The 24,822-nt window shown below is 44.4% G+C and overlaps 1 protein-coding gene across 1 annotated transcript; it reads left to right on the top strand.

The window, feature by feature from the left end:
• The first annotated feature begins 426 nt into the window (after window positions 1-426).
• Window positions 427-22,680, top strand: LOC144502688 (uncharacterized). Its single transcript, XM_078226877.1, has 7 exons — window positions 427-659; window positions 2,529-2,763; window positions 3,305-3,428; window positions 7,551-7,768; window positions 8,095-8,171; window positions 19,611-19,727; window positions 21,783-22,680. The coding sequence occupies exons 2-7, from the start codon at window positions 2,542-2,544 to the stop codon at window positions 21,982-21,984; spliced, it is 960 nt and encodes a 319-aa protein (XP_078083003.1). The 5' UTR covers window positions 427-659; window positions 2,529-2,541; the 3' UTR covers window positions 21,985-22,680.
• Window positions 22,681-24,822: the final 2,142 nt, after the last annotated feature.

The following is a 24,822-nucleotide window of genomic DNA, read 5'->3' as shown; positions in this document are numbered from 1 at the left end:
GCCTGTAGAGGCAGCAAGGACATCATAACAACCCTCCTCCCGATTGGTGGCTGCGTTGCTATGGATGTCTGATTGGTCAGTTGAATTTCTGGTGGGACTCGATTGGTTGGCGGTGGAAGGAGGGAGATTTGAGTTTGGTGGTTTGAAGGAAACGGGCCTGTCCCCGGGAGAGAGAGAGAGAGACCGGAGCCCGCGGCCTGTCCCCGGGAGAGCGGGAGCCCGCGGCCTGTCCCCGGGAGAGAGAGAGAGAGACCGGAGCCCGCGGCCTGTCCCCGGGAGAGGGAGAGAGAGAGACCGGAGCCCGCGGCCTGTCCCCGGGAGAGGGAGAGAGAGACCGGAGCCCGCGGCCTGTCCCCGGGAGAGGGAGAGAGAGACCGGAGCCCGCGGCCTGTCCCCGGGAGAGAGAGAGAGACCGGAGCCCGCGGCCTGTCCCCGGGAGAGGGAGAGAGAGACCGGAGCCCGCGGCCTGTCCCCGGGAGAGAGAGAGAGAGACCGGAGCCCGCGGCCTGTCCCCGGGAGAGGGAGAGAGAGACCGGAGCCCGCGGCCTGTCCCCGGGAGAGAGGGAGCCCGCGGCCTGTCCCCGGGAGAGAGGGCCCGGAGCCCGCGGCCTGTCCCCGGGAGAGAGAGAGAGACCGGAGAGACGCTGCTCTCTGCTGAGGTGATAATCGGTTCTCTTCACTGCGCCAGCCCCTTTCCCGGCTGAATTTGCTGCAGACAAAAACTGTGGAGTGAGAAGATGCAGGATTAATTGGCCTCTTTTCTCTCTGAACTTTATATTTCTGTTCACTTCTTCCAACGTTCAGCCTCCCGAGGTCACAGCTGTCAGTGACTGTCCACCAGATACTTTAACTTTCATCATTGTTGCGCACATTGAGGTAATCTTTTGAGATTCTAGAATATTTGGAAAAGGGGATTTTTACAGCAGCTTCATTACAGTGTTAATGTAAGCCTACTGTGACACTAGTAAATAAACTTAAATTTAAGCTTGCATTTAAAACCCAAATTTGTCGGTATGCTACAACTATCAAGTGTATTTATTTTTTCCAAACTTTTATACTGCACGCTTAAATAAACATTTAAAATGCAATCTTAATTTTACTTTCATAGAATCATAAAATCCCTACAGTCCAGAAGGAGGCCATTTGGGCCATCAAGTCTGCATCGACCCTCTGAAAGAGCACTCTGCCGAGGCCCACTCTCCCACCCTGTCCTCATAACCCCAGTAAGAAGTCTCACAACACCAGGTTAAAGTCCAACAGGTTTATTTGGTAGCAAATACCATAAGCTTTCGGAGCGCTGCCCCTTCGTCAGATGGAGTGAAAATCTGTTCTCCAACAGTGCACAGAGACACAACATCAAGTTACAGAATACTAATTAGAATGCAAATCTCTACAGCCACCTCATAACCCCATGCATTGATCATGGCTAACCCACCTCACCTGCATGTCTTTGGATTGTGGAAGGGAACCAGAGTATCTGGAGGAAACCCAAGCAGGAACAGGGAGAACGTGTAAACTCTACACAATCGGTCACCCTGAGGCAGCGGTGCTAACCACTGTGCCATCCTTACTTTCTTGACATTAAATCTTGCAACTTTGTGAACTTATGTGCCAGCTTTTTTTAATAATGCTGCATTATTTTGTATCTTAATTCCCAGCCAAGGTGAACTCAATCTACAAACAGGAAGTCAATTTGTTTCACCTATTACTATTATTGGTAGTGGTAAAGCAAATTGTGCGGTCTGGCAGACACAGTATCTTGCCATGTCACATTATAAATTTATTAGATTAACATTAAAGAGAGTACATCATACACACTACCCACCCTCTCCACTTCAGCATTCCTTTAGCCTTCCATGCTGTCTCTACCTTGAATTAAATTTTGCAGCATCTCCTCCTCCATCCTCCGCTGTACATAAATTCCAACTGATCAAGAATCTGATGCACAAGTCCTTTCTCGCACAAAAGACCTGTCACCCTTGTCCACATCTACAAGCTTCCCAAAGCAAATCACCCTTTTTTTTTCTTGTAGGCTCTTCTCTGGCCACATGTTGAAACTTACAATTCTTTTGGTGATTGCTTCTGAACCTTCATCCACGGTTTAAAGTTGATCTTTCAGCAACCATGCTCTGTTTCAAATTTTCTTCCAAAATAATATCATTTTGCCTTTGGAAACTTCCTCAAATTCCTTTGCTTCCTGAATAAAAGCTCCTTTGTTCCTTTGCTGACTACAGAGAAGCCACTCTGCCCTTTTTATAAGTGCTCTGAGACTTCCTTTCTATCAACAAATAATCAAACATGTTTTGCCTATTCTATCTGAACGACTGACAGTTTTCCTACGGTATGTGGGAGTCATGGCAATGTATAAAGCATATCCTCCTCTCTGCTCTCAGTCTCCCTTTCTCCCTTATCTTTTTGGTAATGTGTTTGTATGATTCTGTTTTTTATCATATGGCTAAATGATGCACTTTTGGAACCAGATGCGGAAAATGAATTGATGGATAAAATACAACATCTTCATTTTCCAGACCCGGACTTGAGATGGAAACTCTGGAGGAATTTGATCAAGAATACCCGCTGAGCAAGATGTTTTGTAAGCGCCTGACCAAAGAAGAATTTGAGTGCGAAGCACTGACCTATACGGAAAAGGCACTGCAGGACTTATTTCACGCTATGGACCAGAACCCATTACTGTGTGAGAAGGTGGTGCGCAAACGCAAACAGGCTGAACTGGAGAAGGCTGGGTTGAAATCCTTTATTAAGGTAATATAAGCATCACAAACCAGTGGAAACACAGTTGGTTACAACAGAACCCACTCCTTTTCACATCTTAACCAAGGCTTGATTCTCTAATCAATCTCTGCTACTGTTGCTGTCAGTGCTGTGTACATGACAAGTTATTGCAAACAACACTGGTTACCTAATCAATTCAGCAGTCAATTGCTTTGAGCACTGCCACCTGTTTCAGGTAAGTTAGAAGTGTGATGAATTACTAAAATTGCAAATAACTTGGAGCTAGATGTAGGCGGTCATTTCTACCCTTGAGTCTTGCAGTTTATGCTATTTACTGTTAGATGGAGCTCTAGTTTGGAATAGCAGCTAATACGACAAGATGATTACATGAACAAATGTAATGGAAAGGGAACTTTAAGAACAGGAATTCTGAACCAGATTTGCTTTGAGGGTTGAGCATCAAACTAACCTGCTCCCTTGGTGTGTTGGTTTCTCAAAGCTAAACCTTTCAAGCACTGATTGTGGGTGGGATCAGGTCAAAGACGAGTACATGTGAGCGTTTTCTTTGCAGGCCAAATTTTTCTCAGCCGTGGATGGTCGGATGAACCGCTGCAATGCTGTTGAAATGGATGAGTTACAAGAAAGACTCCGGCACTTGAAGGAGGAGATGAGAAAAGTTCAGACATATGCTTGTGGTAAGATGACCATCTGGTCAGATTTTCAATCCATGCTAGTTGAATGAGGAGATGGGCAGGCAATTGTGAGACAAACATTGAGTGTATTGAGGAATGAGAGTGATTTCCCTCGCGTTTGACATTGTAGGCTGTTACTTTCTCACTTTGAATCAACAAATACTGACTGCACAAATCAGCCATATATTAATGAGGGAAGCAGAGCTGAGTTAACATGCTGCGAGTGTTCATGGGATGTGATGTTACCCAATATTTCAACTTCTCCTCTGGGCCAGCCCCAAGGCAATGCATGCAGCTGTTTAGATACTTTCCTTTGTCTGGAACCATAGTGCAAACTGGGATGCTTGTGAAATGGGAATAGTCTCCAGTTTAGAAATGATAGTTAAAATGGTGTATTTGCAATTTTATGAATTCTAAACAGTTACGACATAAACAATAGACTTAGCAAATGTCTTCCACTGCATTATCACCAGTATTTGTTGAAAGAAGCACAAACTAAAGTGGGTACAAAAGTATTTTGCCCAGAAGAGATGTTTGGTCATTGTTTTACAATGTAGGAATAACCAGTAGTCATGCTTTACATGTACATTTGTACAGTGTACGTCTATTTTGGCACGGAAGTCTTGTGGCGTGGTGGATTGTGTCCCTGCCTCTGAGCAGGAATTCAGGACTTGTTGACCACAGAAGTGGTCTTCATGACTTGGTCAGGCTGTGTTCCAAACCTGCTAATCCTTCCAATATGCCCATGGCAGGCAGTAAGAGCGGGAAAGACTCCTGAACAGTTAATGGAAAAATAGTGGAAATCTGTTATTTCTGTGCTGGATATTTGAACTGTAAGAGATGGCATTAACTTGGGAGAGAAGAAGGAGAGTATGACTGCCTTTTTGGTAAGTTTTTCCAGACTACTGTTTAGCACCTTGCTAGTGTTTATCTCAACTTAAAAACAAATTGGCCAGAACCCTTACCACCTTGCCCGACACAGAACCGGAGTGGGTGAGGGTCGGACAACGTAGATCTCCATTGGCCTCAGGCTGGAATTTCCTGCCTTGCCTGAGTGAGGCCATAAAAGCACTGTCCCTCTCTCTCGGTTTAGGTGAGGGCAGGCACTGTCCCTCTTTCTCGCTCTTTCTTGGTTTAGGTGGGGGCAGTAGGAAGAATAACAGCGGTTAGAATGATGTCCTAACATTTTCTGATACAGTTGAAACTGGAGGATTCAATCATGAATCTTTAGCTCCAAGCCTTGGTTTTAGTACAATGTACAGCTTGTTGTTTTGAGTGGAGTTCATGTGGTTTTGATGAGTTACGGTTGCATCTCATACTTATTAATGATGTAGCAATGCTGCTTCTTTCAGATTCCTTTCCGTAACCATAGCTACACTGCTCAGTTAGATCTAGCTGAAAAAAACTGTCAGACCAGTGGCATTCTGCCATTAAATTAACCAAACTTACCAATTTCTCCAATATGGTTCAACACCAGATAGTTGAGTTCTTCTGGAACTTGAAAAAAATAAGTAAAATAGACTTTCTCAGATACAGAGACCATCCAGATAAATTGCTGAGTGCATGAGATACACATTCCTCCCCAGTACCTATGAGATTTGGCAGTGGCCACCTGGATGCATGCCAGCCAAGACTCAAACAATCCTTTCCTTGGCATTACCACATGTTACTGCAGGGAGATTTTACCCTATGTTTACATTGAATGGCTGAATACTGACCCAGTTTCTCTAGCATTTCTTTAATGACATTCTCTGTTGATGACATCGCTCACTTCAAATGATGCAGTGTGTTTCACCTGGAGTAGAAGTAGGAAGGGTACAAAGACAAAATAGCCATACTGCATTTGTTGTTTTGTCATTCCCTGCCAAACTTCAAACCTAACAAGAGGAAAACACATTTCAAGTCAGGGGAAGTGTTGTTAACTGAATTACTACCTAGGACACATAGACTTGGAATATCCAAATCTTTGGTTACACCAGGAATTTGGAAACTTATCTCGCAGAATTGCAGTAGGCTGGAGCATGATTTGTTTTGCTTTTAGCTGGATGTTATGTTGTTAAAGTTAATATGAATTTTTATTCTATGTCCAGTGTTGAATCACGTTGCTTTTTTTGGGTTTAACTCTAGTTTGATATGATGTGGCTTTTTGAGAGATGGTAATGTAACATCCCCCATCTCAGTATGATTATTGGCAGTAAGTTGTGTAGCACCAATCAGAACTGAATATGTACCCTTTCCCCGATTCCCAATCTCAATTATCATATTGTGGAGCGAGGTCACATTTGGCTTTGGGAAGAGATTCATTGCTTGCCTCTTGGTGAGGAAATGACACTTGTTATTTGCAAAGTGATTGCAGTTGGGGTGGTTAAGCAGCTGAATGAGATCTGATATATCTATCCTATCACTTGGGCTTTGTCGTGAATTTGACGAGCAAGAAAGGCAAATACTGCCCTAAAAGACACAAAAAAAGAAAGGCAAATACTGAAACAATACATTGAATGCTATGCAACCCACACTGCTTCAAGCCTTGTTTGTTTCATGTTTGCAAAATATGGAATTTACAAGCCTGCAATATCCCTATTACAAATTGCTGTTATCTGCTGCTGCTTTGGCCTCAGAGTTGATTAGTTGAAATATTTCATGTCATTGGGACACTAACGAGCACAACACGAGTCAAGAGCAGTGCTAGTTGATTAGTTAATCAAATGGCTTTTCTGGTATAAAATGATGACAGTATGCATTTGATAGCACCTTACCACGCACCTTCCAAAACATAGCCACTTTGAGCTCAGTAATAACCCATACATAGCAATGAGCTGAATGACTTTACATATGAAATAGGAGCAGGACCATTCAGCCCCTCTAGTCTACTCCACCATTCAACAGGATCATGGCTGATCGGTTTGTGTTTCAAGTTCTATATTCCCATCTAACCCCAATATCCTTTGGTTCCCTTGCCTTGTCTACTAGATGACCACCTGAACTTCAATTAAGGCTACAGAATTTTTAAGTATTCACTGGAATAGGCAGGTAAGTTTTGGCATATAACTCAAAGTGGATCATCCACTCAGTGCTACTCTGGAGTGTCAGAAAAGATTGTGCTTCATTCCTGGAGCAGGGCTTGAAACCAAACCTTCTGCAATTATTCCTAGTCAAATCCAGTTCAAAAATCAGTTCAGAATACTGAGGGGATCAGATGGATACTGCAAACAAGTCTTGTTCGCTAAAAGGATCACCTTTTGGTGGCTGGAATCTGGACTTTGTACCAGAGCCCAGCATTCAGGCTATCAGTTTGGATGCAAAATTGTAGATGAATCTCTGAGGGCATAGGTGCATTGTATGAGGGAGTGGAGTGTATCAGAAGCTGACTTGTCTTCGGGATTTCAATTCCTACCTCTTATAATTACCTCTTATAATCACTGGTAAGGAACGAGATATGTCATGAGTACACTAAAAGCATCCCCAGTTATAATGAGTGAGCAGAGCAAATTAATTTTGACTAATTACCGAGTATCGAGAAGTGAATCTATAAACATTGACAAGCTGAGTTGTTATGGTTGCTGCTCACAAACTGTTCAGTATTTTGCTTGCCTTGCTTGTTTCTTGCTGTGGTGTTTGTGTCTCCATGACCGCTTTGTCCATAAGAAATGGGAATAACTTGTTATGCTTCTATCTCCCATCATGGACAAGATGGTAGGTAGTTTTACAATACCAAACATTTATCAATCTTTTGAGATGAGCCAAATATTTTTATTACAGGTCACCAGGCAAGTTCCCCCAATTTGTTTACTTCCATCTCTTCTGGAGGAACCACCTCAGCATGAGCCCCGATTTGTTGTGATTCCGAATAGGATACCCCCAAATTAATATGTTCCAGGCTGGGGAGGGATGAATTGGCTCCCTTTCTTTATTCAACACCCTCTTGGTTGTATCAATGTACTAATTTTAAAATGATTCCTTCCCTGTCGATACCTTTTCCCAGTCCAAATGTATTTTAAAAAGAGCCAATTTATCCAGGCTTTCTTGAGTTAAAGAGTGAGCTTTTTAATTATGAAATGCAAGAAGAAACCAAAGCATGACATATGTGTTTACCATCTAGTATTCTTTGTGATATCTGCTTTTTAGAGTCTAAAGGTAATGCACAAAGGACCTCCAAGCGACTGGCTGAAAAGAGGCGGAAGGAACAATGTGAGGCTTCTACAAGTGCCGGCTCCTCACTACCTTCAACTTCTGCCATCCCTCCTGCTCCTCCTCTTCCACCACCACCACCACCACCACCTCTTCCAACTTCCAGTAATCTGGTGCTTAAAACCCCTCTGAAAGACAAGTCCAACCATCACACAGTAAGTAATCAGCCTCAAAAAAAAAGTTCAATAGGAGTGAATGGAGTGATGATTTTGATGCCTGATTTTGTGTGTGTGGAGAGTTCGGGTTGTGAGTGGAGGAGGAGATATCATCATACAGAAACCAATAGTGAGGGTAGTAGACATAACCAGTAGCAGCAAGGAAGCCCTGTGTTTTTGACTTTTGAAAGAAAAGACTTGTATTTACATAGCGCCTTTCAAACCATCAGGAAACCCCAATGCACTTAACCAACAAAGTGCTGTAAAGTGTAGTCATTGTTGTAATATTAAGAATGCAAATTTGAGACCTATTCCCTGTGTTGCAGAGAGAAGCAATGGTCTTGGCAACCCCAGATCTGCTGGAGAGTTATGGACTGGCCAGGTTGAATCGACGTTGTAAAAGGTGAGATGGTGTGTTTCATTTGAAGCGTGCTTATTAAAATGTGGAATCTAATCCTGTGTTTTTCTAGCATTATTCACAATCCTTTTCTGTCTAACTGATGGTAAGGTATGTTAGTTTGTTGTGTCATAGATGAGGAAACCTCGCACTCATGACTGAAAGCTACACTCCCGTGGCAGTGAGTATAGAAACAGGAGGATAGAGCAGATTGATGCGTGGCTGAAGAGATGGTGTAGGATGGAGGACTTTAGATTCCTGGATCACTGGGTCCATTTCTGGGGAAGGTGGGACCTGTACAAGTTGGACGGATTGTACCTAAACCGGAATGGGACTAAAATTCCTGCAGGATGTTTTGCTACTGTTGTTGGGGGGGGGTGGGGTGAGTTTAAACTAATTTTTTTGGCAGGGGGCTGAAATATGGCGTGAAGGCACAGTAGGGGTGATGCACAGCCACACATAAAAGAAGAAATTATTCAGACTGGAAGGCAGAATGATTATAGACAGGTTTATGCACAAGGGAGCAGTCTGGCATGAATGGATGGCACTGATTTTAATGGAAGGAGTCTTGCGAGTAAAGCAGATGAGTTAAGGGTGTTAACACATGAGAGTATGATATTGTTGCTATCACAGAGACAGGATTGAGGGAATGACAGTACTGGCAGCTCAATATTCCAGAGTATAGAATCTTCAGGCAAGACTGAGGGTAAAAGATCGGTGGTTTCACAGTATTGATTAGGGTTAGAAGGTTCCTCAAATATGGGTAGAACTTGGAAATTAAAAGGAAGCAATCACGTTGCTGAGAGTGTACTATAGGCCCCAAACAGTCGGTGAGAGACAGAAGGGCAGATATGTAGGCAAATCTTTGAGAGTTGTAAGAATAATAGTCGGGAGTTTCAACTTCCCCAACATTAATTGGGATAGTCAAGGTGTGAATTGGGGGAGGGCCAATTTTAATAGGATAAGACAGGATCTGGCTAAAGTTATCTGGGAGCAGCTACTTGTAGGAAAACCTACATCAGATCAGTGGGATTCATTCAACATGGAAATAGAATACAGGGCCAACATATTCCCATGAAAGTGAAGGGTGGGAGCAACAAGTCGAGAAAACCCTGGATGTTAAGGGATATCTAGGATTGGATAAGGAAAAAAACAGGAGGCTTATGTCAGATACCAAGGGCTCAACAGCGGAAGTCCTAGAGGATTATAGAAAATGCAGGGGGTTACTTAACCAATAAATTAGGAGAGCGAAAAAGGGACATGAAAAACACTAGGTAAAATAAAGGAAAATCCAAAGGTGTTTTAGAAGTATATTAAGGGCAGGAGGATGACCAGGAAAAGAGTAGGGACTAACGTGGCGATTTGTACGTGAGGTTTTTAAATGAGTACTTTGCATCTGTGTTTGCTACGGAGAAGAATGATGTAGGTATAGAAATCGGGGTAGGGCATTGTGTTTCACTTGAACAGCTTAACATTGAGAGAGGAAGTATTAACGGTTTTAATGAGCCTAAAAGTGAATAAATCCCCAGGCCCAGATGAGATGTCTCCCAGGCTGCTGTGGGTGGCAAGGGAGGAGATTGCAGCGGCTCTGACAATTTTCAAATCCTCTCTGGCCACAGGAGAGGTGCCAGAAGACTGGAGGAAAGGGGTCACGAAATGTCCTTGGCAGACAGGATTAAGGAGAATCCCAAGGCATTTTATTCATACGTTAGGAACAAAAGGGTTGTCAGGGAAAAAATCGGACCTCTCAGGGACAAAAGTGGGGAATTATGCTTGGAGCCCAAAGAAGTAGGGGAGATCCTAAATGAATACTTTGCGTCGGTATTCACAAAGGAGAGGGATGTGTTGACTGGGAGTGTCTCGGAGGGGAGTGTTGAACCGTTGGAGAAAATCTCCATTACAAGGGAGGAAGTGTTAGGTTCGTTAGAGAATATAAAGACTGACAAATCCCCAGGGCCTGATGGAATCTATCCAAGGCTGCTCAGGGAGACGAGAGATGAAATCGCTGGGCCTCTGACGCAAATCTTTGTCTCGTCACTGGACGCAGGTGAGGTCCCAGAGGATTGGAGGATAGCTAATGTGGTCCCGTTATTTAAGAAGGGTAGGAAGGATAACCCGGGTAATTATAGGCCGGTGAGCTTGACGTCCGTGGTGGGGAAGTTGTTGGAGAAGATTCTTAGAGATAGGATGTATGCGCATTTAGAAAGGAATAAACTCATTAACGATAGTCAGCATGGTTTTGTGAGAGGGAGATCATGCCTCACTAACCTGGTGGAGTTTTTTGAAGAAGTGACCAGAATGGTTGACGAGGGAAGGGCCGTGGATGTCGTCTATATGGACTTTAGTAAAGCGTTTGACAAAGTCCCTCATGGTAGGCTGGTGAAAAAGGTTGGATCTCATGGGATAAAGGGGGAGGTGGCTAGATGGGTGGAGAACTGGCTTGGTCACAGAAGACAGAGGGTGGTAGTGGAAGGGTCTTTTTCCGGCTGGAGGCCTGTGACTAGTGGTGTTCCGCAGGGCTCTGTATTGGGACCTCTGCTGTTTGTGATTTATATAAACGATCTGGAAGAAGGTGTAACTGGGGTGATCAGTAAGTTTGCGGACGACACAAAATTGGCAGGACTTGCAGATAGTGAGAAGCTACAGAAGGATATAGATAGGCTGGAAATTTGGGCAAAGAAATAGCAGATGGAGCTCAATCCTGATAAATGCGAAGTGATGCATTTTGGTAGAAATAATGTAGGGAGGAGCTATACAATAAATGGCAGAACCATAAAGGGTGTAGATACGCAGAGGGACCTGGGTGTGCAAGTCCACAGATCCTTGAAGGTGACGTCACAGGTGGAGAAGGTGGTGAAGAAGGCATATGGCATGCTTGCCTTTATAGGACGGGGCATAGAGTATAAAAGTTGGGGTCTGATGTTGCAGATGTATAGAACGTTGGTTCGGCCGCATTTGGCATACTGTGTCCAGTTCTGGTCGCCACACTACCAGAAGGACGTGGAGGCTTTGGAGAGAGTACAGAGGAGGTTTACCAGGATGTTGCCTGGTATGGAGGGGCTTAGTTATGAGGAGAGATTGGGTTAATTGGGGTTGTTCTCCCTGGAAAGACGGAGGATGAGGGGAGACTTAATAGAGGTGTATAAAATTATGAAAGGCATAGATAGGGTGAACGGTGGGAAGCTTTTCCCCAGGTCGGTGGTGACGTTCACGAGGGATCATAGGTTCAAGGTGAAGGAGGGGAGGTTTAACACAGATATCAGAAGGACATATTTTACACAGAGGGTGGTGGGGGCCTGGAATGCACTGCCAGGCAAGGTGGTGGAGGCGGACACACTGGGAACGTTTAAGACTTATCTAGATAGCCATATGAACGGAGTGGGAATGGAGGGATACAATAGAATGGTCTAGTTTGGACCAGGGAGCGGCACAGGCTTGGAGGGCCGAAGGGCCTGTTCCTGTGCTGTATTGTTCTTTGTTTCTTTGTAATATGGTACCATTATTCAAGAAGGGAAGTAGGGGAAAACCAGGAAATTACCGGCCAGTGAGTCTAACTTCAGTAGTAGGGAATCTATTGGAAAAATTCTGAGGGACAGGATTAATCTCCCTTGGGGAGGCAAGGATTGATCAAGGACAGTCAGCACGGTTTTATCAAAGGGAGATCATGTCTTACGAATTTGACTGAATTTTTTGAGGAGGTGGCTACGTGTGTAGATGAGGGTAGAGCAGTTGATTTAATCTACATAGACTTCAGTAAGGCTTTTGACAAAGTCCCACATGGGAGGCTGGGGTGGCACAGTGGTTAACACTGCTGCCTCACAGCGCCAGGGACCTGGGTTCGATTTTTAGCTTGGGTGACTGTCTGTGTGGAGTCTGCACGTTCTTCCCATGTCTGCGTGGGTTTCCTCTGGGCGCTCCAGTTTCCTCCCACAGTCTGAAAGATGTGCAGGTTAGGCGCATTGGCCATGCTAAATTCTCCCTCAGTATTTCCAAACAGGTGCTGGAGTGTGACGATCAGGGGATTTTCATAGTAACTTCATTGCAGTGTTAATGTAAGCCTACTTGTGACACTAATAAATAAACATTAAAACTTTTTAAGAAGAACCCATGGGACTTGGGTCAATTTGGCAAACTGAATCCAAAATTGGCTTAGCAGCAGGAGGTAGAGGGTGACGGTCAAAAGTTGTTTGTGTGGCTGGAAGCCTGTGTTCAGTGGTGTTCCTTGTACTGTACATTAATGATCTGGACATGAATGTAAGAAGTATAAAAAGAATGTTCGCAAATGACACATTTTTTACACAGAGAATAGTGGGTGCCTGGAACTCGCTGCCGGGGGAGGTAATGGAAGCGGATACGGTAGTGACTTTTAAGGGGCATCTTGACAAGTTCATGAAAAGTCAATCGTGTGGAGGGCGTAGAAGGTCTGCAGAGAGATTTGGACAGGCTGAGTGAGTGGGCGAGGATCTGGCAGATGGAGTATAACGTTAACAAATGCGAGGTTATTCACTTTGGAAGAAATAATAGCAAATTGGATTATTATCTAAATGGAAAGAAATTACAACATGCTGCTGTGCAGAGGGACCTGGGGGTCCTTGTGCATGAGACGCAAAAACCCAGTCTGCAGGTGCAACAGGTGATCAAGAAGGCAAATGGGATGTTGGCCTATATCGCAAGGGGGATAGAATATAAAAGCAGAGATGTCTTGCTGCATCTGTACTGGGCATTGGTGAGGCCGCAGCTGGAATACTGTGTGCAGTATTGGTCCCCTTATTTGCAGAAGGATATATTGGCCTTGGAGGGAGTGCAGAGAAGGTTCACCAGGTTGATACCAGAGATGAGGGGTGTTGATTATGAGGAGAGACTGAGCAGATTGGGTTTGTATTCGTTGGAATTTAGAAGGCTGAGGGGGGGATCTTATAGAGACCTATAAGATAATGAAGGGGCTGGATAGGGTAGAGGTGGAGAGATTCTTTCCACTTAGAAAGGAAACTAGAACTAGAGGGCACAGCCTCAAAATAAAGGGGGGTCAGTCTAGGACAGAGTTGAGGAGGAACTTCTTCTCTCAGAGGGTGGTGAATCTCTGGAATTGTCTGCCCACTGAAGTGGTGGAGGCTACCTCGTTGAATATGTTTAAATCACGGGTAGATGGATTCCTGATCGGTAAGGGAATTAGGGGTTATAGGGATCAGGCGGGTAAGTGGAACTGATCCACTTCAGATCAGCCATGATCTTATTGAATGGCGGGCCAGGCTCGAGGGGCTGGATGGCCTACTCCTGCTCCTATTTCTTATGTTCTTATAGGATGGGAATAGAGGGATATGGTCCCCAGAAGGGTAGGGGGTTTTAGCTAAGTCGGGAAGCATGGTCGGTGCAGGCTTGGAGGGCCGAAGGGCCTGTTCCTGTGCTGTAATTTTCTTTGTTCTAATTTTTAAATTCATTTTTGCATTAATTCATTTTTGCACTTTCTACCTGGTACTGGCAAGGTATCTAGAGGGGATGGGTGTGCAGGCAGTGCTATGTTCCTCTTGCACTATGTTTGAGGCGAGGGACGACGACAGTATCCCTGCTGACTACATCTGTGGGAAGTGCACCCATCTGCAGCTCCTCCAAAACCGTGTTCGGGAACTGGAGTTGGATGAACTTAGGATCATTAGGGACGCAGAGGTGGCCATAGACAGAAGCTTTAGGGATACAGTTGCTCCGAGGAATGAAAACAGATGGGTGACGGTGAGAGGGGCTGGAAGGAAGCAGTCCATGCAGGGATCCCCGGTGGTTGTTCCCCTTAGCAACAAGTATTCCACTTTGGATACGGTTGAGGGGGCTGACATACCAGTGGTGAGCCGCAGTGAAAGGATCTCCAGCACTGTGTCCGTCTCTGTGGCTTGGGAGGGTAAGGGGCAGAGCGAGAGGGCAATAGTTATTGGGGACTCGTTAGATAGAGGGATAGATAGGAGGTTCTGTGGCAGCAAAAGAGACTCACGGATGGTATGTTGCCTACCGGATGCCAAGGTCCGTGACGTCTCAGACCGTGTTTTCCGGATTCTGAAGGGGGAGGGGAAACAGTCACAAGTCGTGGTACACATTGGTACCAATGACATAGGTAAGAGAAGGGACGGGGATTTAAAGCAGGAATTTCTGGAGCTGGGCTGGAAGCTGAGAGCCAAGACGAAACATGTGGTCATCTCTGGTATGTTGTCAGTGCCACGTGATAGCGAGTTGAGGAACAGGGAGAGAGTGCAGTTAAACATGTGGTTGCAGGGATGGTGTAGGAGGGAGGGTTTCAGATACGTGGATAATTGGAACACATTCTGGGGAAGGTGGGACCTGTACAAACAGGACGGGGTGCACCTGAACCAGAGGGGCACCAATATCCTAGGAGGGAAATTTGTTACGGCTCTTCAGGGGGGTTTAAACTAATTTGTCAGGGGAGTAGGAAAAGGAGTTGTAGTCCAGAAGTCAGTGAGGGTGGTGAGGTATTGGGGAAGGTATCAGGGTCAAGGGTGGGTACCGGTAGACAGGAAGGTGGGTTGAAGTGTGTCTACTTCAATGCAAGGAGCATCCGGAACAAGGTAGATGAACTTGGGGCGTGGATTGGTACTTGGGACTACGATGTTGTGGCCATTACGGAGACGTGGGTAGAACAAGGACAGGAATGGTTGTTGGACGTTCCGGGGTATAGATGTTTCACTAAGTGTAGGGAAGCTGGTAAAAGAGGTGGAGGAGTGGCATTGTTAATCAAAGATAGTTTAACGGCTGCGGAAAGGCACTTCGAGGGGGATCTGCACACTGAGGTAATATGGGCTGAGGTTAGAAATAGGAAAGGAGCGGTCACGTTGTTAGGAGTTTACTATAGGCCCCCAAATAGTAATAGAGATGTGGAAGAGGAAATTGCTAAGCAGATTATGGATATGTGTGGGGGTCACAGGGTAGTTGTCATGGGGGACTTTAACTTTCCAAATATTGATTGGAACCTTTGTAGGTCAAATAGTTCGGATGGGGCAGTTTTTGTGCAGTGTGTGCAGGAGGGTTTCCTGACACAATATGTGGATAGGCCGACAAGAGGTGAGGCCACATTGGATTTGGTACTGGGAAATGAACCGGGCCAAGTGTTAGATTTGGTTGTGGGAGAGCACTTTGGAGATAGTGACCACAATTCGGTGTCTTTTGTTATTGCAATGGAGAGGGATAGGGCCGTACGGCAGGGCAAGGTCTACAATTGGGGGAGAGGTAATTATGATGCGATTAGGCAAGAATTAGGGGGCATAAGTTGGGAACAGAAACTGTCAGAGAAAGGAACTAATGAAAAGTGGACCCTTTTCAAGGAACAAATACTGGGTGTCCTTGGTAGGTATGTCCCTGTCAGGCAGGGAGGAAATGGCCGAGTGAGGGAACCATGCTTCACGAAAGAGGTGGAATGTCTTGTGAAAAGGAAGAGGGAAGCTTATGTAGGGATGAGGAAACAAGGTTCAGATGGCTCGATTGAGGGTTACAAGTTAGCAAGGAACGAGCTGAAAAAGGGGCTTAGGAGAGCTAGGAGGGGACACGAGAAGTCCTTGGCGGGTCGGATCAAGGAAAACCCCAAGGCTTTTTACTCTTATGTGAGGAATAAAAGAATGACCAGGGTGAGGTTAGGGCCGGTCAAGGACAGTAGTGGGAACTTGTGTATGGAGTCAGTAGAGATAGGCGAGGTGATGAATGAATACTTTTCTTCAGTGTTCACCAAGGAGAGGGGCCATGTTTTTGAGGAAGAGAAGGTGTTACAGGCTAATAGGCTGGAGGAAATAGATGTTCGGAGGGAGGATGTCTTGGCAATTTTGAATAAACTGAAGGTCGATAAGTCCCCTGGGCCTGATGAAATGTATCCTAGGATTCTTTGGATTGCAGAGCCTTTGGCTTTGATCTTTGGGTCCTCGCTGTCCACGGGGATGGTGCCAGAGGACTGGAGAATGGCGAATGTTGTTCCTCTGTTTAAGAAAGGGAATAGAAATGACCCTGGTAATTATAGACCGGTTAGTCTTACTTTGGTGGTTGGCAAATTGATGGAAAAGGTCCTTAGAGATGGGATTTACGACCATTCAGAAAGATGCGGATTAATCCGGGATAGTCAGCACGGATTCGTGAAGGGCAAGTCGTGCCTCACAAATTTGATAGAATTTTTTGAGGAGGTAACTAAGTGTGTTGATGAAGGTAGGGCAGTTGATGTCATATACATGGATTTTAGTAAGGCGTTTGATGAGGTCCCCCATGGTCGGCTTATGATGAAAGTAAGGAGGTGTGGGATAGAGGGAAAGTTGGCCGATTGGATAGGTAACTGGCTGTCTGATCGAAGACAGAGGGTGGTGGTGGATGGAAAATTTTCGGATTGGAGGCAGGTTGCTAGCGGAGTGCCGGAGGGATCAGTGCTTGGTCCTCTGCTCTTTGTGATTTTTATTAATGACTTAGAGGAGGGGGCTGAAGGGTGGATCAGTAAATTTGCTGATGACACCAAGATTGGTGGAGTAGTGGATGAGGTGGAGGGCTGTTGTAGGCTGCAAAGAGACATAGATAGGATGCAAAGCTGGGCTGAAAAATGGCAAATGGAGTTTAACCCTGATAAATGTGAGGTGATTCATTTTGGTAGGACAAATTTAAATGTGGATTACAGGGTCAAAGGTAGGGTTCTGAAGACTGTGGAGGAACAGAGAGATCTTGGTCCATATCCACAGATCTCTAAAGGTTGCCACTCAAGTGGATAGAGCTGTGAAGAAGGTCTATAGTGTGTTAGCTTTTATTAACAGGGGGTTGGAGTTTAAGAGCCGTGGGGTTATGCTGCAACTGTACAGGACCTTGGTGAGACCACATTTGGAATATTGTGTGCAGTTCTGGTCACCTCACTATAAGAAGGATGTGGAAGCGCTGGAAAGAGTGCAGAGGAGATTTACCAGGATGCTGCCTGGTTTGGAGGGTAGGTCTTATGAGGAAAGGTTGAGGGAGCTAGGGCTGTTCTCTCTGGAGCGGAGGAGGCTGAGGGGAGACTTAATAGAGGTTTATAAAATGATGAAGGGGATAGATAGAGTGAACATTCAAAGACTATTTCCTCGGGTGGATGGAGCTATTACAAGGGGGCATAACTATAGGGTTCGTGGTGGGAGATACAGGAAGGATATCAGAGGTAGGTTCTTTACGCAGAGAGTGGTTGGGGTGTGGAATGGACTGCCTGCAGTGATAGTGGAGTCAGACACTTTAGGAACATTTAAACGGTTATTGGATAGGCACATGGAGCACACCAGGATGATAGGGAGTGGGATAGCTTGATCTTGGTTTCAGATAAAGCTCGGCACAACATCGTGGGCCGAAGGGCCTGTTCTGTGCTGTACTGTTCTATGTTCTATGTTCTTTGACACAAACATTCGTGGTATGGTAAATAGTGAGGAGCAAAGCTTGGATTACAGGACAATGTAGTTAGATGGACAGAACCGTGGCAAATGGAATTTAATCCTGAAAAGTGTGAGGTAATACATTTTGGGAGGACTAATAAGGCAAGGAATACACAATGAATGGTCGGACCCTAGGAAGTGCAGAGGATCAGAACGACCTTCGTGTTCATGTCCATAGATCTCTGAAGACAGCAGAACAGGTAGATAAGGTGGTTAAGTGTTGAGGGTTCCCACCTTTACTCCCCTTTCAGACAGTGAGTTTCAGATTCCCACTGCCCTTTGGGTGAAAAAGATTTTCCTCACATCTCCTATAAACCTTCTGCCCCTTAACATCAATCTACACTCCCTGGTTATTAACCTCTCTGCTGAGGAGAAAAGTTTTCTTCCTATTAGCCACTCTGTCTATGCTTTTTATAATTTTATACACCTCAATCAGGTCCTCTCTCAGCCTTCTTGGCTCCAAGGAAAACATCCCCAGCCTATCTCATAGCTGAAATATCCTGGTGAATCTCCTCTGCAATCACATCCTTCCTATAGTGTGGTGACCAGAACTGCACACAGTACTCCAGCTGTGGCCTACCCAGCATTTTATACAGCTCCATCATAACCTCCCTGCTCTTATATTCAATGCCACGGTTAATAAAAACAAGTATCCCATATGCCGCCTTAACCTCCTTATCTACTTGTCCTGCTGTCTTCAAAGATCGTCACGATGCTTACTGCTATAAAGAATGACTGAAATTCTCATTCCCGTATGTGAGGTGTAGGTTCACATGGTGAGGATGAGTATGATTGCCCTGACTGAACAGATTGTTGAAGTACTGATGCAAGTTCCTTTCTGGGCAACGATATGCAGCACAAAATGTACAGTATTCTGTTTTATTAAAATCAACTTGTAGAAATATTTCAGGTGGACACACTAGGGAAGATGTAGGTGAGAACATCATTGCAATTTATCCTACAGGAAAAAAAATTACCATTACAGGATGATACTGACTGTGAAATGTGCCTGACAGATTGTTGCTAAATAGGCAATGTGTCATTGATAAATCAGCAGCAAGGAATATTGCAGAAAAAACCTCAGCATGGGTCCAATTGTTCATGGCATTAAACTGCTGTGCACAATCCAGTGAAATCTGATCCTCCACGTTTCATGTCAAAGTCAAGCCCTCAAGTCTTGGACCTCAAATACTCTGGAGCTCTCCCAGACTGAATAAGATTGGGGGTTTCCGATGCCTTTTAGTGGGTGTTTACAGCCCGCTAGGGGTTGACAGAATTTCAGTATTCTGGATTGGGAACGTCTATCAAGCAGTTATCTAGAACTGAACCTGAGACCTTGTGTTTTCTCCCCTAAACCATCAGAGAAGCGACATGAAACCATTAGCTGTTAGGAGGAAACATTGTTTTGTGGTGATACCTCTTTTCTCACCTTTATAAATAAGATTTACAAATATAAATATTAGTAGAAATGACGTTCCCACTGAAATGCAGGATGAAAAAGGAAGTACTAGTACTTTGAGCTAGATTGAACAGGGCTGTGGTTGTTGAAAAGGAAACCGGTCTGACTTCCAACTACCTTGAGGATTATGGGAAAAAGATGCTGACAGAAGTTTGTGTAACAGTTTTACATCCTATTCTAGGATAGTGAGATTGAATTTTCCAGGCCCCCATCGTGTACAAGGAAGGTGCATATAGCTCTCGGGGCTAAAGGGGGTCAAAAGATATTTGGGGAAATCAGGAACGGGTTACTGAGTTGGATGATCAACCATGATCATAATGAATGGTAGAGCAGGCTCGAAGGGTCAAATGGCCAACTCCTGCTCCTATTTCCTATGTTTCTATGTGTAGTTGTGGCTTACGCATTGAGCCTACTCTTATGTCTGGCTTAGCTGGCGACACTGCTTAAAGTGCCACTCTCCTACACAAAACACGAAGGTGTAAAGCTAGATTTTGAATAACCATACTATTTTCACTGACTACTTTGTTTTAATTCAGTTTATGGATTTGCTTCTGAATGTTGTGCTTCTAGTATTGGGGATCTCAGAGTTCCTGAAAGAGACCACAGCATCCAGCCTGTCCAAAGTTTACACTCTGAGCTCCTGGCTGCTAACCATTTTAAGAGGCTACGATCGACAGGCATCCATCGGTATGTGAAAAACTTTCTGTTAAATGTCTACCTGCAAAAGTCATCTGACAATTTCTACTCCGTTATTCCATGCCTTTTGAACTAGTGGATTAAAGCAGAAATCTTCAGAAATGATTTCTCTGGATGCATAAAGCCCTGGAGATTTTACATGGAGCAAGTCTGAGCATTTCTGATGCCCCAGTGTTTGCTTCTTATAACTCCGTTTGAGCTTCAATGTAAAAAGGATCTGTGTAACAGCTCTACATGCTGTCTCCATCTTCCAGCTAATTTTAGTTTTTTCTTAGTTTGTTAGATGACTGGAGTTAATTTTGAAGTGGGCGGTCACAAGGGTTGTGGTGGAGGCAGGTTCATGCAGGTATTCGGGGGAATTAGATGATTACTTGAAAAAGAAGCAAAGTGCAGGGTTACGGGGAGAAGGCAGGAGAATGGCACTCTGTGAAATGCTCATCCAGAGAACCAGTGCAAGCATGATGAGCCAAATGGCCGCCTCCTGCACTAACCGTCGTGTGATTAGGAGAGATACAAATAAAGCTGTATTGATAGAGAGGCCCAAAAATAGTTTATTTACACCGAAAATCAGTGGAGTTGGGTAAAATAAAGGAGCATTTTTACATTTGAACTATGAAATAGGAACAGAAGTAAGCCATTTAGTCCCTCAAGCCTGCTCCACCATTTGATGAGATCATGGCTGATCTATTTACCAAACTAAACAAGGATATGCACCCACTCACACAGCGACTGGATCATTCCAAGTCTTTGGAGTAGTTTCCTGTTCAACTCGCATTGTCATTGCTGATTACTTTGTCAAAAATGAGAAACGGGTCTTGTTTAATTTTACGAGCATGTGGCTTTGAGACACAATCTTAAATCAATGGTTCATTTTCAGTTTTCTTTTTAAGTAGTGCTGTGAAGATTACTTAGTAAAGTCACCATAGTCCCAGATGACCATAGACTGCTGCCCCTTTGAGGTGGAGAGCTGACTGATGGTGATTTTAACCTGAGGATCAACACACCTCAGGCAAGGGGCAGGTTTGAGAAGGCGGGACCTTCATGAATAACCTCAGCCAGTATGGGAATCGAACCCACGCTGTTGGCATAGCTCTGCATCACAAACCAGCCGTCCAGCCAACTGAACGAAACTGACCCCCCACGACTGGTCTTGGTGTGCTTTGGATAAAAAACACATAATTTGCTTTAATGTGGAGTGCTCTTCCATTTGTGATACACTCAAATCAATCACCTTGAACTGATTGAATTCCTGCTGCATCGCACCAACAATATACCATTATCAAAGTTCTGCATTTAACGTCTAAAATAAAATGCTCGAGCAGTAACATCGTTTTATGTGGTGGAGATGCTGGTGTTGGAGTGGGATGGGCACAGTAAGAAGTCTCACAACACCAGGTTAAAGTCCAACAGGTTTATTTGGAATCACGAGCTTTCGGAGCGCTGCTCCTTCGTCAGGTGAGTGGGCGTAGGTTCACAAACACAGTATATATAAACTGATAGCCAAGTTCTGCATGCATGAGGACAACCTCAACCAGGATCTTGGATTCATGTCACACTACATGTAACCCCCCACCATACTGCCTGGGTTTGCAAAATCCTACTGACTGTCCTGGCTTGAGACAATTCACACTTTAACCTGTGATTATCCCTCTCTCCATGCACACTGTTCATACCTGTAAAGACTTGATTACCTGTAAAGACTCATTCCAACCATTCTTCACACTCCAATCTGTAATTATCTTGCAATTGTGTCTTTGCCTATATATGCCGTGTTTGTGAACCTACCTCTCCACTCACCTGATGAAGGGGCAGCGCTCCGAAAGCTCATGATTCCAAATAAACCTGTTGGACTTTAACCTGGTGTTGTGAGACTTCTTATCGTTTTATGTGTTGGACAGTAAACTAACTAAATTCTACTAAACACCAGTTTACTCTGCTTATGTACTATTCTTCTCATGATAACACGTAAATAACATTTAAAAAATAATTAGACGTCATGCATCTGCTACTTGTTTAAGAACAATCTCCTTCCTGCTCCTCTTGCAGATCTCCAGGTGGAACTCCGTCCAAAATCCCCAAGAGCCAGCAAGCAAAGGGCAGGGACATGATCTCTCCGGCATCTGCCTTCAACACAACATTGCTGGATAAATTCCGCAATACAAAGAGCCCAATTGAGAGTGCTCCACGATCACCATCCACCAGCGACAGTGAGAACTCTGGATTTGCCACTCCTCCTGGGAGCCCATGAGAGAGAAACCCTCTAACTTCATCTCCCAAAAGAGACTGAAATCTCTGGTTCTGCCTGTCACCCAAGAACGGATTTCAACTGATAAACATCTGGCCTTGGTCAAACACTGCCAATAAAAAGGATGTGAGCCAATGTAATAGGAGCACCTTTTGGGGGAAAAACCCTTACTTTTAAAACAGACAGCAAGAGTAATTTCATCCTCTTGATCCTATCCTGTCATCTGTTTATTCCATTTCTTTTTAAATCCCTTTTGCTAAACTCAAGGATTTGGGACTCTTGACTTTATATAATTCAAAGCACTTAGCTTGCAACTCTTGAGAGTTCTGTCTGGCAGCTGGGTGCAGATCAGTTTGAATTTGGGGACATCACAGCTGGGGCTTCCTACGGTTATTCGATTCAGAAATGTACACGGTGTGAGAAAGTGTTTTGATTTTTAATTGTGTACATAGAGACTACTTCTAAATGTATTTTGCAAAGTCAATCGCCATGCTGCTATTTCTTAGCATAAATCTTCCGTAAGAACCTTGAAAGCCGTGATTTACAATGTGGAGAGATCCAACTAGTCCCTTCACTCCAACAACCCTTTCTCATTAACCCAGAGGATGTGATGTAAATTGTGCCCTGGCATCCCTTAGTAACGTAATTTATCTTTTCCTCCTATTACTTATCTACAGAATTCTAAAATTGCAGCAGTGTCTTATAACCATAAATTGTTAAAACATTCACAAAATCAGCAGGTCAATTTCTTGCTTCTGTTGGTGACCCATTTTTAACAGCACTGTCCCCATGGTTATGAATCATAGAATCCCTACAATGCAGAAGAAGGCCATTCGAAACTTCAAGTCTGCACCGACCACAATCTCACCCAGGCCCTATCCCCTCAACCCCATGTATTTACCCTGCTATTCCCTCTGACACTATGGGGCAATTTGCCATGGCCAATCAACCTAACCCACACATCTTTGGACTCTGGGAGGAAACCCACACAGACACGGTGGGATCATGCAAACTCCACACAGATAGTGACCTGAGGCCGGAATTACCCCGGGTCCCTGGCGCTGTGAGGCAGCAGTGCTCACCACTGTGCCAGCGTGCCGCCCATGTACAAAGCTGAAATGGAATTTGTGAAATGCCAATGATGAAGTTACCAAAAGTGCAATTTTTCTGCCCACAGAGTTTCAAACTAAAGAGGGCTAATCCGTAACTAATTATATACTTATTGGTCATCTGAAGTTCAGGTTATTACATCGTGTCTGATGGGACACATCACAAAGGAACGATTTTGAGCTGCAGCTGAGAGGCACCTACTAAAGGCATTCTCTCAGGACTTGAGCTGTATGTAAATAATTGTTGAAGGATATCATGTGACCTGAACAGTTAAACAATTCAAAGCACTTCTTGAAATCCATCATCAGCTTTAGGGTCTATACTCTGGCCAGACCATCCTTTCTTCCTCCTCTCGGTATAATCTCAAAGGTGCTTCTTAGATGTTGTCTTCCTTCACTGCTTCCCAGGCAAAACTTTTGGGATCAGCCACAAATTTCCAATCTCAGTCTGGAACCACCGTCCTTGAGAAAGCTACTGAAAAGAATCTTTACTTATGCAACTATCTGTAGTATTACGCAATAAAGCTAAATCAGGGATAAATGTCAATTCTTTTTAAATGATTTCTGAAGACTTTCTAAGCAAGCTTTAATTTGTGAATCAAAATCTCATTTTCTCTGCGAGTTTATGCCAAAGTGCAAACTGTTTACTCTAAACAAATGAGGGAATTTGTGTTTTATATTCTGGATTCTTGCATTTCATTGTTATATCTGCCTCACCTAATCAGCTCCAAAAATCTTCATTTTAATAGTAATGCTGACTATGTATACTTGTATTAGTGAGACTTCTGTACAGAAATGTATAATCATTCATGTACATTGATAATTCTGCGACAATCACAATATTGAGCCTGTTTTTGTCACAAGCTTCTGTTCTGAAGAATTATTGTTCACCACGTCCAAGTTTCAATGGTATTGCTCAGTGTTTTTAATTGCAGCATTGTATATGTGGCGTTGTGTTGCAGCGCGACGGGATGCAGGGTTCATTCCTCTGTTACGAGTGCCTTATCCGAGCTATCGTGAAACTGCTGAGCAGAGACTCCCCCACCCAGCTGCCACTATTGTGGGGGTGAAGGAGAACTGTCCCTATCTGCTTATGTTTGTTCTCTTATAGCGAGCTCAAAGCAGCTTTTCCAGGCTCCCAGGAGTGGAGTGATAACTTTTAGCTTTCCAGGATGTCACTGCGCCTATGTGCATCCAACTGACTCAGGGTGCACTCTGAACCCACCCCATACAATCCTCCTCCACTTGTTAATTCTCCATCCCACAGTGACCTCCTACAGTATTGCAACAAAGTTCAATGATAGTTTGAGGAACACTTCTATCAACTAGGCACTTTGGATTCAATATTGAGTTCAACAATTTCCGATCGTAACCATTATTTTTGATGGAATGCTGGCAAGCCCAGCATCGTTTGCCTGTCCCTAATTATCGTGGTGAGCTACTGTCCATCTGGTGTAGGAACATTTCCAGCGCTACTAGGAAGGGAATTCTAAGATTTTGACCCAGTGACAGTGAAGGATCAGTCATATAGTTTCAAGTCAGGGTGGTGTATGACTTGGAGAGGAACTTGCAAGTGCTGGTGTTTCCATTTGTCCACTGCCCTCGTCCTTCTAGGTGGTAGATATTGTGGGTTTGGATGGTGCTGTTGGAGGTTTGGTGAGTTGCTGCACTGCATCTTGGATATGGTACAAACTGCTGCAACTGTGTCCCAGTGGTGGTGGAATTAATGTTT

This window comes from Mustelus asterias, chromosome 13 (genome assembly GCF_964213995.1).
Source record: "Mustelus asterias chromosome 13, sMusAst1.hap1.1, whole genome shotgun sequence".
Lineage (NCBI taxonomy): Eukaryota > Metazoa > Chordata > Chondrichthyes > Carcharhiniformes > Triakidae > Mustelus > Mustelus asterias.
The sequence above is the reverse complement of the archived record's forward strand: the minus strand, read 5'-3'. Positions and strand labels throughout refer to the sequence as shown.

Excerpts from the sequence above, each read along its gene's own strand:
- LOC144502688 (XM_078226877.1), top strand. The coding sequence starts at position 2,542 with ATGGAAACTCTGGAGGAATTTGATCAAGAATACCCGCTGAGCAAGATG. Across the intron at positions 2,764-3,304 it reads GGTTGAAATCCTTTATTAAG|GCCAAATTTTTCTCAGCCGT; the intron begins GTAATATAAGCA and ends TTTTCTTTGCAG. Across the intron at positions 7,769-8,094 it reads ACAAGTCCAACCATCACACA|AGAGAAGCAATGGTCTTGGC; the intron begins GTAAGTAATCAG and ends CCTGTGTTGCAG.